The following is a 17,733-nucleotide window of genomic DNA, read 5'->3' as shown; positions in this document are numbered from 1 at the left end:
TCAGATTTGATGAAGTTTTGGAATATTCAGCTACAGTTTTTGTTGTCTTTTGCGACAAAAATGCAAAAAGTATGAAGTTGGTGTCTGATAATAGTTCACTAAAATTTCTTTTAAGTTTATACATGTTAACGTTTAGAAATGATAAGATTAAAATGCTTTAAGCGCACAGCATGTTTTTGGCCGAAAGTTATCATATCAGGTGATAAATCAGATGGTATGGATAGAATTATCATGAAAGCATGTGACATTATCATACCAATTATAACCAAGATATATTAATTGTATTGGCAAGTGGCTAATTTAAACAATAGACTTATGATAAAAATTGATTATCAGATGAAAGATACCCATCTTCCTTATCATGATAATCAACTATTTCACATTATAATATGGAGTAGCTTTTTAAGAAGAACATAATGTGTGCATCTTTAGCTGATGTTTACTGACATAGACATGCATGTTTTCATCGGGAGCAGCCAACGGCTTTTTATTTCTATTGCAATTCATAAATGAAATCTGTCATTCAAAGAGCTTCTTTTTGTGCTGAACAATATTAAAATGTCAGTGCGCGGCGATCAAAGAAAAGCAGGTTCAACATGCCAATAAAACTTGAAATTGTCATTTAAAGTAACATTACTACTCAAAATCAACGAGCATTTCGTACAATTGTTCGTAAAATAAACTTAACCAATTAAATTTCAGTGTTCCTTATGGCAATTGCCAAAATTTCAACGCCTAATGTGGTCTGGTAAAATAGATGTTTGTAGATACAAAATGCTCGTTTTTATTATTGTTTTGCATATCTATTCATACGACACATGAACACTGTTCGTGTGTCGTATGAATAGATATATTCGCGGGCATTAATTGTGGCCACAAATAAATAACAAGAGTGTCAAACTGTCACAAGATACGCCCGTTCGAAGGTTTTGGACACCATGCTCAATGCTTGAAATGCACTGAGTGACCTCGAGACCTAGTTATTGACCCGGCATGACCCATGTTTGAACTTGACCTAGATATCATTTAGACGTAACATCTGACTAAATTCGGTGAAGATCAGACGAAAACTACTTCAATTAGAGAGCGGACATCATGCTATATCAGGGGTTTTTTTTCCCGATTTTATAGCCGAAATTCGGCTATGTTCCCAATCCCAACTAGAGCTTTGTCACTGAATGTGACTTATACCCCCATACCACTTTGACGCAGGATAAAAAGTTGTTTAAAAGTTTCGGATGAATACAATTTGAATTAGAGTCCGGACAAAGTGGTGCCGTTGAAAATGCACTAATTGACCCTATGACCTAGTTCTTGACCCGACATGACCCATATTCGAACTTGACCTAGATATCAACTAGATGCAACTACTGACCAAGTTTGGTAAAGATCGGATGAATACAATTTGAATAAGAGTCCGGACAAAGTGGCGCTGTTGAAAATGGACTAATTGACCCTATGACCTAGTTTTTTACCTGGCATGACCCATATTCGAACTTGGCCTAGATATCAACTAGATGCAACTACTGACCAAGTTTGGTGAAGATAAGATTTATACAATTTGAATTAGAGTCCGGACAAAGTAAAATGCACTAATTGACCCTTTGACCTAGTTTTTGACCCAGCATGACCCATATTCGGACTTGACCTAGATATCAACTAGATGCAACTACTGACCAAGTTTGGTGAAGATCGGATGAATACAATTTGAATTAGAGTCCGGACAAAGTGGCGCCGTTGAAAATGCACTAATTGACCCTATGACCTAGTTTTTGACCCGGCATGACCCATATTCGAACTTGGCCTATATATCAACTAGATGCAACTGCTGACCAAGTTTGGTGAAGATCGGATGAATACAATTTGAAATAGAGTCCGGACAAAGTGGCCCCTTTGAAAATGCACTTATTGACCCTATGACCTAGTTTTTGACCCGGCATGACCCATATTCGAACTTGGCCTAGATATCAACTAGATGCAACTGCTGACCAAGTTTGGTGAAGATCGGATGAATACAATTTGAATTAGAGTCCGGACAAAGTGATGCCTTCCGCCCGCCGCCCGCCGCCCGCCCGCCCGCCGCCCGCCCGCCCGCCGCCAAGGGGTTTCACATAATACGTCCCGTATTTTATACGGGCGTATAAAAACGAGCATTTTGTATCTACAAAAATCTATGTAATCATACCACATCTAGCGTTGAAATTTTGGCTATTGCTATAAGGAACACTGATTGTTAAGGTGTTAACTTTATTTTACGAAATACTTAACGAAATTTTCGTTGATTTTGAGCGTTATAGAGACTTTAAGTGAACTTTTTCACGAAATCCAATGTTGCCCCCGCTTTGTAATCTCCCTAAAGAATGAATGTATCTTTCCATAATGTCAACTACCCCAATTTTCACAAACTTTGGATACGGACAACCAACAGACCGTGTTCTATGTTATAAACGTATTCAAAAGAAAATATGCAATATTATATAACATATATAAAAAATGACCCGGATATTTAGAGCATTATTTTAATGCAGTAATCCAAACACAGATATGTGGTTATAATTATATTACTTGCACTGTTCTCTAATTCACATTTGTAACGGGTAAGTGTGTTCAACGATCCAATCTTCGAAAATCATTTTAAATCGTAAGCTCTAATTGAAGGCGAGAAATTAGTCGCCCATGCAAATGCTATTTAATGTACACTTTGCTGAGGAGTGAAACGAATATCTCCGAAAATTGTGTGTATGGTACTCGGAGTCCGCCCTGTACTTCGTTTTCGCATGCCTAAATTATATATCTGGAACCAATGACGTGTATATTTTGTACTGAAGGAGGTCCTCCCGCGCCTGATGCTGCATTATTTGTGGACCATGCATCAGCACTCCTTCCTTATTGAATTCCTGGAATCACGACGACTTTGGAACTGTATATATATATATACAGCTGCATTTTCACGCTATTTATTTTTTAATGACAAATTGTCATTTTGTGTGAGATCTTGTGCTGTTAGAACTTAGGGTAAGCCGGAGGAAACACCTGCCGCCCCTCATATGTTACAATGTAAACTGTAATTATATTCAGTGTAATGCAAAATGACACTATTATTATAAATTACACTAAACATTTTGTTGCGGGGGAAGAGGACGGAGGAAACCGCACCTGACCACCAACCGAGCTCACATGCGCCGTGGGCGGAGATTGAACAAGGGTCGCCGTGGTAATGTGCTCGTGTACCAATAACTACGGTTACCGGACAGCCCTTCGGAACAACTTATCCGAGTATTTTGAACATTTATATCCAGTAGCCCCATAGGGTGGACATGCGCATATTGCCAGGTGGTTTCGCTTAATTTTCATGGAGTTATTTACTTTAAATTACAAACAATTCTTGTTGTCGTTGAGCTTTCTTTCAACAAAACCCTGTTAAATAGTTCCATAGTTTGGTGTTTATCATACCATTTGATTTCGCGTTTGTCTCGTGGAACCAATCTTGGTGTTTTTGAGGATAACATGCTCTTAAAAGTTGCCTGAAGAGGTTTTAAAGGTCGAGAAAGTAAATATCGAGCACGGCTCCACGCGACGTACCCCATCCGAACTCCCTACCCATCCACTCTAAAACACTTGTAACCATATTTGTACGTGAATTATGAAAAACGTAAAAAGTATAACATGCGTTGGTTTTTCTTTACCATTTTGCTGTTTATATATACACGAACTCGGATAAATAAATCCGATATTTACCATTCTCAACAATTTCTTACGTATGCCGCCAAGTTCAGCGAAAAGAACGCAGAGGAAATGGGCATTAAACAATTAAACATACAATTTGGGATGGATCAATACTCGGGATAGAATACCATATTGAAGGGCCGGAAATTGCAAAACAAGGCTTTGAAAGCGGCCGCGCCATCTGCTGTCCGATACAGTGAATAAATTTGAAGGTAAGGGTGCTTCGACAAAGTACCAGTAAGCTCCCTCGCAGAATGCAGATTTAGATGCACTACTCTGTCAATTAAAGGGGCCTTTTCACAGATTTTGGCATGTTTTGAAGCTTGTCGTTAAATGCTTTATATTGATAAATGTTTACATTGGATATAAAAATCTCCAGTAAAAAATAAAGAATAAAATTTAAAAAAAGAAAAAAAAGTGACCGTCAGCAGGGCTCGAACCACTGGCCCCTGGAGTCCTGGAGTAAAATCTATACCTATTAGACCGCTCGACCATACTGCCAAGTACTTAAAAACGTATTTTATACTTTATATAAGAAATCTTCGTAGTTTCATAACGACAACAACAGAATTCGCAAAATTATTCAATCGCTTCGCGTTGCAACGCTTTATAATTTTCAGGTTTTTAAATCGTCGAAAGATGCATATAATGGCTACATTAGAGCATGGTAAATGTTCAGTATTACTATTTCCTCACAAATATCATAACTAAAACGAAAATTTGCGAATCGGAAACTACTTTTTTTCAATTTTGTCAATTTACCAAAACGTGAAAAGGCCCCTTTAAGTGATTTACTCAGAGAAAATACTCATTCACTTCTTTATTATCGGGACTTCGGCTAGAAATCATTGTCTAATTATAATGTGTTATTATAAATGCACAGTAAGGGCGATTCGCTGCTGTATACATTTATAGCGCATATAAGTAAACATAACTTATTCACGTCTTTGCTAATTTATAAAGTGCTAAATTAATGTCATCAACCAAACTTTGTCTGCAGGATAATGTATAAAAACAGTGTTTATGATGGTTAATCGGACGGCTTCTTAATGGACGTAATATTATTTTTTTATTAAGAGTGTGTATTTCGATGTTTTTAATACACACTGTGTACCTATAGAGCATATCCGACGTAATTAGATTACTTTTACAAATCAGACCATCTACATTACCTCATAACGCCCCTTTCACTTCCATATCTGAGTATTATTGGAGACTGACGAAATCGTATAGTTTTACAATTTAAATAATGTAAATACGAAAAAATCTATATAACATTTATGGTAATAAGGCTTACGGTGTCCCCTACTCCGATCACGTTTCAGACAGAAAGACGGGCAGAATGATAGAGAAAACGGCCCTCAAAAAGTAATTATCGGACTAATAAACCGACGATGAATGGAAAGAAAAAACTTTCCTTGTAAATTATATGACACCATGCATTCGTGCTGAACAATGAAAACGAATATATTTTAAAATGAAAACAAGGTGACCCTAGCCCGGACCGTAGATGCAGAACTGACCGATTCACGGCCGTTAATCACGCGCGCCACCTCTTTTTTTGCGATGCATTAATAAATGAGTCAATGCAACTTCCGAGATGGCGCTCAGGACCGGATGTTTTGAAATTTCATGGACAATTTTAGAGGGTGATAAGGTTTTATATGGGTTTTTTTCAACATAATTCGCATTATTTTTTAAATCGGGAAATGCAGTGCGATTCAGCTAAGATTGATTCGTCCAAAAAAGTACAGACACGTACATTCTCAACCCAGTTAAAAACGCGAGAACCTTTATAAGTTGTGGCATGTTGGAGTTTTACAAAGCATTTCGATGAGTTTTTCCTGTGTGACGAGAACATGTCCACCCAATTAAATCGCTAATGGCATCAAACGATTGCGTACAACATACATTAGATGCTGCATGCACAAAAACATTGGCTTCTTGCCGACGTGGTAGATAATTTTGCATTTTTCCAAAAGAGATGGAGCCAATGCTTATGAGGTGGCGCTAATGATAGGAGGTGGCGCCAATGCAGGATGTATCGCAGTCGTATCGCAATGATATTGTCACATGACGTAGATTTGATAGATAATGTTATTTGTTATATTGAATTTATTTTTCAACGTACATACAAAGGCCCAAATCTTTACAGAACATAAACGCAATCTATAATAAATAAGATGTAGTTTTTTAAATAAATAAGTGATCAACTCAATTAAGAAGTCACCAACGTGAATAAAACATATTGTACGATGTATACCAAAAATGTGTAATACTCAAACAAACCAATAACTCAATGTTCAACATTATCAAAAAAAATCATCGACATTAATATGTGTATACAGTATGATAATTCACGATATAAGTATAAGATAACACTTCTACATGTAACTATGATTTGTGGCCGTTAATCCAAATGCTAAATTTACTTTAACGCAAAGGTCAACGAATCTTAATTTGGCTCATTTATGTTGTTTTTCCCACCATCAACTCCAAACAATGAAGATAGCTCGGTCTTTTTCCGTTAACATTTTTGTATAATACATGTTAAATGTTGTTATCTTACAAAGACGAACGTTTAAATCCATCAATACATTATTAGAAAACTACTTTTTCTAATTAAATACGCAAGCGACCCAAAATTGCTGAAGTAGTCAACATAAAATAATGTAAGTCCGAAAACAAAATAGAAACCATTACATAAAATATTTCACTGTAAAATAGCTGTAAATGTGCATTGGAGCCACCTCCTTATCTGAGCACCACCTCCTTGGCAATGGCTCCATCTCTTTTTGAAAAATGCCAATTTATCTATTAGATCGACTAGAAGCCGATGTTTTTGTTCACGCATTAACTTGTACAGGTTCAAAGCAATCGTTGGATGTAATGAGCGATTTAATTGGCAGGGAATTTGCTCGTCACACAGACAAAAGGCATCGATTTGCTTGTACGAATTCTACCATGCCACAACTTATAAAGGTCCTCACGGTCCAAATGGATTGTGATTGTATGTTTCGATCTGTACATTTTTAGATGAATGTATTATTCCTGAATTGCACTACATTGGCCGATTTTTTTTAAATATCGCGAAATGTGTTGAAAAACATATTAACCTAATCACACTGTAAAATTATCCGTTAAATTTCAAAACATCCGGGCCTGAGCGCCACCTCGGAAGTTGCATTGGCTTATTCATTAATGCATCTCAAAAAATTGGTGACGCGCGTGATTAACGGCACATGAAATATAACGTGATAAAACATTTGACCCTGACTAGTTTAAAAGCGGTGAAGTACAATGTGCAAATAGGGAATAAAAAATAATAAATCACACACTAATGTATTCAAGAAATCAATTAATAAATTGATCAATCAATAATTGCTTTTTTCAACCATATTGCAATTATTGGCAGTTAAATAACCCGCGAAAAGCAATGTTTTCGCTCTACCCAATTGACACAGAGATATAAAAGACCAATGAAGTGGCTTTGACTAACTATACAAACCAATGGAAATCTCTAAATTGTAGCCAATCGCATTCAATACAAAATTGCCCAATGAAATGATGTCTTCATGTGACGTCGTAAATGTTATGTTTCCAAAAATAATTATTTACCAGAAACCTTTGCGAAATTTACCCGCTTATTTCAACTGAGAGAAAAAGGTGAGAAATGTGACTCAAATAATGACAAAATTATCGTAAATATTGTTGAAGTGTATACAACTAAATTGTTTTAGCAATACGGTAACGGTCAAATACTGTATTTTAATGTATTATGTTTATTTAAAAGATGTTTTACTAGTGCATGACGAGTTTACTTTTCAGTCGCCATATTGAATGCCATGTTTGTGTACATGTACATGAACGACACTATCTGATTTTCGCCAAAAATATGTGAAAGCAATCTTGAAAGTTTATTTACGGTTAATTTTATGTGGACAAAGCAGACTTGGACAAAACAGACTAATGTTAATGTTTAAACTAGTGCTTTGTGTGAAATGCACTTCCGGTTTGATCGATCTATTTTTAGCGCCAGAAAAATCCAAAATCTTAATGCCTTTCTGTTTGTATTTGCATGATGTTATATTTATAATTCCATCTTCCGACTGTTTGTTGCATAATATTTTACAGCATTTAGCAGTTATTCACATTATGTTCAAATAAGTTGTGATCTTTGGTTATTTGTGTTTCATTGACATTTATTTATTTGAAAGTCGTTTCATTGTTTGCAGAATTATCAATGGCCCGTACAAAGCAGACTGCCCGTAAATCCACTGGAGGTAAGGCTCCAAGAAAGCAGCTGGCAACCAAGGCTGCCAGAAAGAGTGCACCATCAACCGGAGGTGTGAAGAAGCCCCATCGTTATCGCCCTGGTACTGTAGCTTTGAGAGAAATCAGGAGATACCAGAAGTCAACTGAATTGCTCATCAGGAAGCTCCCATTCCAAAGATTGGTCAGAGAAATTGCACAGGACTTCAAGACAGATCTGAGATTCCAGAGTGCTGCTATTGGTGCTCTTCAGGTAATTATGGATTGGTAACCACCTTTGCTTAATCCAATGTTTTAATTGTTGGAAAAGTATCTATTAGGGACTATAATCTTTCAGACAAGCATAATTTGCTGCATTCTCAAATCTTACATGGTCATTATTGAGATCTAGGTAAATTTGGGGAGAAATTTATGGTTGTGGGGTTGGGCACTCAGGGCTCGACACTAACGGTGGTCCGTTGATCCAGGGTCAGTAAAAAATAGGGAGGACCAGTGAAACTAGAAATTTGGTTGATCCGTCGGACCAGTTAAAAATCCAGGCCAGCTTATTGTGAAATACTGGTGGAAAGCTGTATTCATCAATAAAACAACTTTATATGTTTATAATAAACCGATAATTTCATCATTATTTTATGGGCCGACTCGAGATCGGGATGAAAAATAGCAACATATTGGAGATTCCAATTTTTCTTTCCAATTTTTCTAGATGCCCGGATGACTAAAACCTGTTATCGGATCAAAAAATTGATTTGCATTTGCAAATGTCTCTGGACTTAGCTGTGATCGATACACAAATTAACATAAAATTCGAAGCGTTTGGATTGAGAAATGGTATTTATTAGTTTGAAAAAGCAGCAATAATCAGCATTTTATCGATCTTAGTACCATCAGAATATACTTTGTTTACCATGCGAATTTACACTGGAGAGCGCCGAATAATGTTTTGATATTGCCGGAGAATAAACGTGTGTATTTCAAGATAACAAGTTTTCACTATGTGGAATTTCATTCCGGGGGTGGTTGAACCTGTTACCTCCGCCTAAAAACCCTAAAACTAATGAAGAGAAGCTTGAAGTACAGGAAATATGAAAAGGATGAGAGATAGTTCAGTAGATAGTATAGTTTTCTTTTTATAAATGCGCAATACATTGTGGATAGTCCGGAAAGTTAATTGAAATTTAGGTAAAATAACATAGATATTGTTGGACCACTTAAAATCTTGGAAGACCAGTAATTTCTGAAAGCTGGTCGTCCTTTGGGTCAGTAGGTAAAAAAGTTAGTGTCAAGCCCTGGGCACTCATTCTCGATGGTGTCACACAAAATGTTCTTAACTCTTCACCAATTTTACGCTGCAAGCATACTGTTAATTATAAAGACTTCGTGTCTAATTGGTTAATATTTATCAAGACCAGTTAGAAATGATTTTGCACGATGTAGCTATAATCATAATAGCTCTGCGTTAATGTATTTAAATCTTTTTAATAGGTTAACCCCTGTATCTTGTCAATGTTGTGTCAGCCTCACCTGTTTGAAACATGCATGCGATTTTCAGGAGTTACAACTATGTCCATCTAATCCCTTATACATACTAAATAGTTCTGTTGTAGTTTGCTTGTGTAGCACTGCTAGTATTTCAATCAACCAAGATTGTGATTTTGAAAAAATATTAAGGCTTATTTTAAGTGAATGACATAATGCAAGATATTAAATAGGATGTTCCAGCTATTGTGTGTTGTAACTTGTTTGAAACTTTTTTAAAATAAGTGGTTTTCCTTTTTTCAGGAGGCAAGTGAAGCTTACTTGGTTGGATTGTTTGAAGATACCAACTTGTGTGCAATCCACGCAAAGAGAGTGACCATCATGCCTAAAGACATTCAGCTGGCCAGACGAATTCGTGGTGAACGTGCATAATGTGTGACCTCTCTGACTTGACAAAACTGACATCCTCACTAGAATTTTGTGATAAACATTTTGGAGTAGTTGTTTGGAACTAGTTTTCAAGATCTCTGTACCATCTGGCATGATCCTGCTTGATCAAAATTTGTTGATCCATTAAACGTCATTGATCATACCATTCTCATCTGTCGAAATTTTTAAAATTTTAAGTGTACAAATTCAGGGCATGTATAATATGATTTTTAACTTTTAGATACCAATGTAATGGTGTTTTGTAATGTATTATTGTGTTGTCTGTCTGATTTCATTTTTTTTCTCTTAATACGAATCAATAATCATGGCTAACATTTATTAATTTTTTTTATTCGTCTGAAATGATGTTACTTGGTATAAAACAAAACACATTCTTTTGACAATTGCTATTTTATGTTGTATTGAAATAAATTTTAATTGTGCGCTGTGTTATTTATGACATCTGAACAGGGCTTTTACTGAAACAGAAATAAATATTTACAATAGTCATATGACTTTCTCAGTTGAAGGGCAGACCACAAGTTGAAGTACTAAGACTTAGGTTACTTTTTGTGGAAGACCATGCTGAATAACTGTTTCGGATGTATGTGAAGAATAAACATGTACATGTAACACAACAAGACAATCATGAATGCTATCAATATTGTAATGATAAACTGTTTGGCCCTAGCACCATGCGCCTTCCATAGGTTAATTATTGGCATATTTATTTATTAAACCTGCAAATAAGTCCCTGATTTGTCGTCAGCCTTAGTTATACCCCCATTACCATTGATAATGGGGGCTATATAGGAGTCACTTTGTTGGTCTGTCCTGAAATTTCATCCGATCTTCACCAAACTTGGTCAGAAGTTTTATCTAGATAATGTCTAGGTCACATTTGAATATGGGTCATGCCGGGTTAAAAACTAGGTCAGAGGTTTACTTAGTGCGTTTTTAACCGAAAGTTTGTTCGGACCATGACTGGTTTATCGTTTGAGTAAAAATGACCTGTTAACCATCATAAGACGGTGTGTCGCGCGAAAGAATTACGTCAATATCTCCAAGGTCACACTTGGGAGTTCAAAGGTCAAGTGTTTGTCCGGGCCATAACTTTGTCATTTATTGTGTGATTTTAAAATCATTTGGCAAATTTGTTCATCATTGGGTGGTGTGTTGCGCCAAAGAATTATGTTGATATCTCCTAGGTCAAGGTCACACTTTGAGTTCAAAGATCAAAAATGGCCATAATTGAGCTTGTCCATTCCATAACTATGTCATTCATTGTGAGATTTTAAAATCATTTGGAACATTTGTTCATCATCAATGATGGACAGTGTGTCGCTCGAAAGAATTACGTTTATATCTCCAAGGTCACAGTTCAAAGGTCAAAAATGGCCATAAATGAGCTTGTCTGTGCCATTACTATGGCGAGATTTTAAAATCATTTGGCACATTCGTTCAACATTATAGGACGGTGTGTCGCGCGAAAGAATTACCGCGATATCTCCAAGGTCAAGGTTACACTTAGAGTTCAAAGGTAAAAAATGGCCATAAATGAGCTTTTCCGGGCCATATCTATGTCGTTCATTGTGAGATTTTAAAATCATTTGGCGCAATTGTTCACCATAATTGGACGGTGTGTCGCGCGAAATAATTAAATTGATATCTCCAAGGTCAAGGTCACACTTGAGTTCAAAGGTCAAAAATGGCCATAAATGAGCTTGTCCAGGCCATAACTTTGTCGTTTATTGTGAGATTTTAAAATTATTTTGCTCTTTAGTTCACCATCATTGGACGGTGTGTCGCACGAAAGAATTACGTCCATATCTCCAAGGTCAAGATCACACTTTTAGTTCAAAGGTCAAAAATGTATAAATTATCTTGTCCGGGCCATATGTCATTCATTATGAGATTATAAAATGACTGTGTCAATTAATTATGCCCCCCTTCGAAGAAGAGGGGGTATATTGCTTTGCTCATGTCAGTCGGTCCGTCCATCAGGTGGTTTTCGGATGATCACTCAAGAACGCTTGGGGCTAGGCTCATGAAACTACATAGGTACATTGATCATAACACGCAGATGAACTCTATTGATTTTGAGGTCACTAGGTCAAAGGTCACGGTGACCCGAAATAGTAAAATGGTTTCCGGATGATAACTCAAGAACGCATACGCCTAGGATCATGAAACTTCATGGGTAGATTGATCATGACTCGCAGATGACCCCTATTGATTTTGAGGTCACTAGGTCAAAGGTCACGGTGACCCGGAATACTAAAATGGTTTCCGGATGATAAATCAAGAACGCATACGCCTAGGATCATGAAACTTCATGGGTAGATTGATCATGACTCGCAGATGACCCCTATTGATTTTGAGATCACTAGGTCAAAGGTCAAGGTCACGGGGACCCGAAATAGTAAAATGATTTTCGGATGATAACTCAAGAACGCATACGCCTAGGATCATGAAACTTCATGGGTAGATTGATCATGACTCGCAGATGACCCCTATTGATTTTGAGGTCACTAGGTCAAAGGTCACGGTGACCCGAAATAGTAAAATTATTTTCGGATGATAATTCAAGAACGCATATGCCTAGGATCATGAAACTTTATAGGTAGATTGATCATGACTCGCAGATGACCCCTTTTGATTTTTAGGTCAAAGGTCAAGGTCACGGTGACCCGAAATAGTAAAATGATTTTCGGATGATAACTCAAGAACGCATATGCCTAGGATCATGAAACTTCATAGGTAGATTGATCATGACTCGCAGATGACCCCTATTGATTTTGAGGTCACAAGGTCAAAGGTCACGGTGACCCGAAATAGTAAAATGATTTTCGGATGATAACTCAAGAACTCTTTTGCCTAGGATCATGACACTTCATAGGTACATTGATCGTGACTTGCAGATGACCCCTATTGATTTTCAGGTCACTAGGTCAAAGGTCACAGTGACAAAAGTCGTATTCACACAATGGCTGCCAGTACAACGGACAGCCCATATGGGGGGCATGCATGTTTTACAAACAGCCCTTGTTTTGTTCAGTCATTAGACGGCGTGTCATGTGAAAGAATTCAGGGGTTCAAAGGTCAAAATGGCTATAAATAATAATGGCATATAAATCGCCATAAATTAGATTCTCTTGTTTTGTTAAGACAGCATGCAAAACAGTCTGTGTCAATGCGGCATATGGGTGTATACGTCACGTCTGTGACTAAGCTCTAGTCTGCCATGTTCTCTGATATCTGTATATTTATGAAGCGAATGAAATTCTCGGTGTCTGTAGCCATGTAAAGGGACCTTTTCACAGATTTTGGCATGTACTTGAAGTTTGTCATTAAATGCTTTATATTGATACATGTTAACATTGGATCGAGAAAGCTCCAGCAAAAAATAAGAAAACAAAAAAGTAATCCTCAACTGGGCTCGAACCCCTGACCCCTTATGTAAGTCTGACGCTAAGACCACTCGGCCATCCGTGCTCATACAGTGAGTGAGGTATTTTATACTTAAGTTTATATAAGCAATCCTCGTAGTGTCAAAATATACCGACAACAGAACCCAAAATAATTCAATCGTTTCGCGTTGCAACGCTTTATAATTTTAAATCGTCAATGCATGTTATTGATATTTTCGAGCATGGTAAATGTTCAGTACTTGTTGTACTGTTTCCTCACAAATATCATAACTATAAAGAAAATTTGCGAAACTGAAACCTTTTTTTTCGGCGTAGCAGTTTAACGTCACTTTTGATCTTACCTGACCATTGTAAGTGTCCAATAAAATTTCCCGCGGCTAGACACGAATGAATACACTTCATTTATTCCATTGGCTGATTTGAGCATAACACGAGAACATTGGAAACATGACCGCGTCTTTGTAACACTGTTTTACTGCGTGTTCAGCATGAAACAATTTTATCTCTAATAATAAGGCTTGACAGATAGAACAGTTTTACACTCAACTCTTGACATCAATACAGTTTGTGCGCGCACCTTTTATTTTCATAGGATTGCCAGCGCCAGAGCGTTTGTACTTAAAGGCTATGTTCTCATATTTAGTAATAACTTCCATATTCCTGCCTGTGTACTAGTATATTTAAGTTCATAAAAGTATCGTTGTTCCCTATCCTGATATTCGTTTGGGCCAATTAAACCATTTTAAATTGTTTTCGAAATTTAACATATAAAAGTATAAAGTTTTAAACAAGCCGTCGTTCCAGCAGTGGAAGCGTGGCCTCACTTTAATGCATTGCATTCCAACCCGCAAGGTATCAGGGTCAGTTCGCGGCCAGTAAAATAATCGTTATATAATTTAGACGCTATCGCGTGAACTAGGTGAACTGGAATTTTCTTAAGACCAGAAATATGTTAAATGAAGATATTCAGCGATATAATTATGGTGTGACAATAATAGATTCTTAATGTGTTTTCAACAATACCATGATAAATATTATTTTTGATTAATTTAACAAGAATTATTCCACCATATTGACTAACGTATAACGCATGAGCGCGATGATTCTCGATATTGTTAATAATCGAATCAAAAAGCAATGCCCGACAAACCACTGAAACAGGTTTGCTCGAAGAACGCGCGTATGCATATTTAAAATATGTACGGATACTTCGCGTGTGGCCGGTTAACTCGTTTGTTTTAATTCCACTTCCATTCTTCTTTTGGTTTTCTGTTTTGTATCTAAAGGTTTTTGACCAGCAATATGTAATAATGTAAAATAAGCCGCGAAAACTCCGCGTAACATCCCGTACTGCGTGTGATGTAGCTAAGAACTGCACAGAAAAAGACATTCGCTATATCTTTGATCTCATTCATTCAACTCTTTACCTTTCACCAATTCCAACCACAATCAACGCCGTATATCTTTTTTTTAAAGATATTTCTTGTTTAAATTTTGTCAATTTACCAAAACGTGAAAAGGTTCCATGACGACTTTTCGGCATCTGAGGTGGGTTATTGTTTAACATTTAGTTTAAAGGGAATGGAATGTGAATTATATACTGTCTGTTAATGTTCGAGTTTTTAGGTAAGTTTCGTAGTGTCTCAAGAATGTATTCAGTGTTTTCTGCAAACTTAACATAACGTCAGGGATTTGATCTGTGCTGGTTCCAGATAGATATCTGCATGGAGATTGTTTTTTTTACAATACGCTTAATAATTGTGTATCAATGAAAAACATGTACATTATCTAGACAAAGTATTTCAGAAGAAACTTATTCAGATTTTATCAAATGCAATCAAACTAAAAATTCGAGCACCTGAACGTGATGCTAAGTACTTTTCAATAATTACATATTGCACACCAGATGCTGGTCATTTTGGACGATGATACAGAAAATGACATTGCTACAGAAGCAGCATCTATAAAGGGACATTTCTAGGGTTGTGTGCCTCTAAAGGAGACAAATGGTACCGGTATGACTGAAACTATTCTTCGGCAGTTAAAAGGGATGTCCTTATCTTTCGAAAATTAACGCGGTCAATGATATTACACTAGCAGAAATATGAAGGGGAGAGACAATGGTGTCCAACGAAATTTGTAAGATGGCAATCCCCGAGCATTGATTGTTCCTTGCTACGCAAATACCTTGATTTTGGCTGTTTCTGCAAAATGTTGCTTTTAAGCAACAACCTTCTTTGATCTAGTGCAACGTGTTTATGTATAATTTTCTGCATCAACATGACTTTGGGAAGTTTTAAATCGACATGTTTCTAATATGTTAGACTGTAAAACCACTGAGTAAAAACAAGATAGGGAAGTCGAATTGTTGCTTTTATACCTCAGCTTATAGCTACGATGCTGTTGCAGAGATTGGGGATGACATAAAATAAACAGGAGGTAAATTACTAACATCACACACAGATGCACGGGGTATTGCAAAAGCCATTTCTAGTTTTAAGTTTGTCATTCCTCTTGTTGCGTGGTTGGACGTGTTATTTGAGATCAGCCTTACTAGTAAACAACTTCCGGCAAAAGAATTAGATATTAATGGCGCCATCAATCATCTGGATTAAACAAAGAAGTTCCTTAATGTTAACCGCACAAATGACTTCGATGGTGAGAAAACACTGGTCAGTGCAACTGAAATTGCTGGCAATTTAGAGATACCAGCTAGCGCTCGAACCAGAACCAACGCGTTTCAGAAGCGGGTGTGTGATTCTTCCTCCTTTCAGCTGATTTCCTCCCTTTCAATGCCAGCATATTTCACAAAATGTTATAAACTTTTTTGGATCTATTTACATATGAGGCGTTTTAAATAGTGATACTTGTATAGGGGTAGGGCATTTTCATTCACCGAGGAGGTTCCTAAATCACAAACCACCTGAGAAGAAAAGAGAAACAATACGATACGAAGAAGTTGACAACGAACCTATTCAGGATCCAAAAGACAAATTGAAAATATACGTACTTTTACTTCGCTGTTCTTGACAAAGCAATACATTAGGTTTAAGAAAGATTCACTCAGATGCAACAAATTATTTCGGTGTTTGGTTTCCTCTATGGTGTTCACAGTTTTCAGGACAAAACTAGCAATGAAGTTATGGAACATTGCATTAATATTGAGACAACTTTGTAACATGGAGACTCCAAAGATTTTGATACAGTTGATTTAAGACGTGAAATGAAATTTGCACGGTTAACATCGCAACAGGATGTAATACAATGTATACTGAAAAATAATGTAATAGATAGTGACTCCAACGCCTTTATAGCTCTTCGAATCCGTTTGACATATCCAAATTCTGTGGCTAGTGGTGAGCGAAGCTTCATGAATCCCAAACTCATAAAAACATATCTGTGAACATCCATACTACAAGAAAGACTTGTTGGACTAGCTACTATCTCAACTGAACATGAAATCGCTAGAGACATTGAACTGGTTGAACTCGTTTCTACAGTTGCTAAAGCAAAAGCGCGAATAAAAATGTTTTTAAATTACATAATACTAGTATACCATTATACCTGTATAGTTTATATTGAATGTAAATACGAATCAAAACAAACGGCAGCACAGCATTCATTTGTGTTAGTCAATATCGATTACATAATAACTTGCCGTGGGTGCTGGGTCGCCTAGGGTGTCAAATGCTCTGGCGCCGGCCCTGTTAACACCTAATATCCAGTGCTTGCAAGGGCTGCATGAGATGAAGGTCAATGCCACTATTACTTAAAATAAAAGGACTTCAGCTTAGTATTTAAAATACATTTAGGGGCCGTCCATAAAGTATGTCACGCTCCAGGTTAGGGAGGGGGTGTAAGAAAGTGTGACAGTTTGTGACATGGGGGAGGGGGGGGGGGGGTTAAGCCATGTGTGATGTCACACATTTATTAAAAAGAAATATTTCTAATTCATTTATTATTTCTTTGGTAGAATTTAAAAATAATTAAAAAAAAGTGAAACACTTGAATTAGATCTAGTTTAATGTCAAAATAATACGAATTGCGTATCTTCTGAATGTGTTGTTTGAATTTTTAAGGCACATTGACTGAGCCGGCATATTCAATATGCACAACCTCCACGCAGATTTCATTAGTAAATGACTAATAATTTATTGGACTTTCTTTTTTAGTTAGTAAAGGGTTGAAAAAAAAAACTAAATTATAATTTCGTTTTTATTAGAGGTTAACACATGGATAAATATAAACATGTTATTCAATGAAAAACTGTGACAACTGTTGACAATTAACTATTCTAGTATTAAAGTCATTTTAATAATGTGAAAGTTCTTTTAAGTGAAATTTTAATATGGTTTAATAGTGGTTTTTGTTTTAGATTAAATTTGAAAAGGTATAA

At 36.5% G+C, this 17,733-nt stretch overlaps 1 protein-coding gene across 1 annotated transcript; it reads left to right on the top strand.

Annotated features, from left to right (window-relative positions):
- The first annotated feature begins 7,265 nt into the window (after nt 1–7,265).
- On the top strand, nt 7,266–10,349 carry LOC127866551 (histone H3.3A). The gene is made up of 3 exons (XM_052407165.1): nt 7,266–7,392; nt 7,962–8,251; nt 9,781–10,349. Exons 2-3 carry the CDS (start codon nt 7,970–7,972, stop codon nt 9,907–9,909), a joined length of 411 nt encoding a protein of 136 aa, XP_052263125.1. The 5' UTR covers nt 7,266–7,392; nt 7,962–7,969; the 3' UTR covers nt 9,910–10,349.
- The last annotated feature ends 7,384 nt before the right edge of the window (nt 10,350–17,733 follow it).

Source organism: Dreissena polymorpha, chromosome 2 (genome assembly GCF_020536995.1).
Source record: "Dreissena polymorpha isolate Duluth1 chromosome 2, UMN_Dpol_1.0, whole genome shotgun sequence".
Classification (NCBI taxonomy): Eukaryota; Metazoa; Mollusca; class Bivalvia; order Myida; family Dreissenidae; genus Dreissena; species Dreissena polymorpha.
The sequence above is the reverse complement of the archived record's forward strand: the minus strand, read 5'-3'. Positions and strand labels throughout refer to the sequence as shown.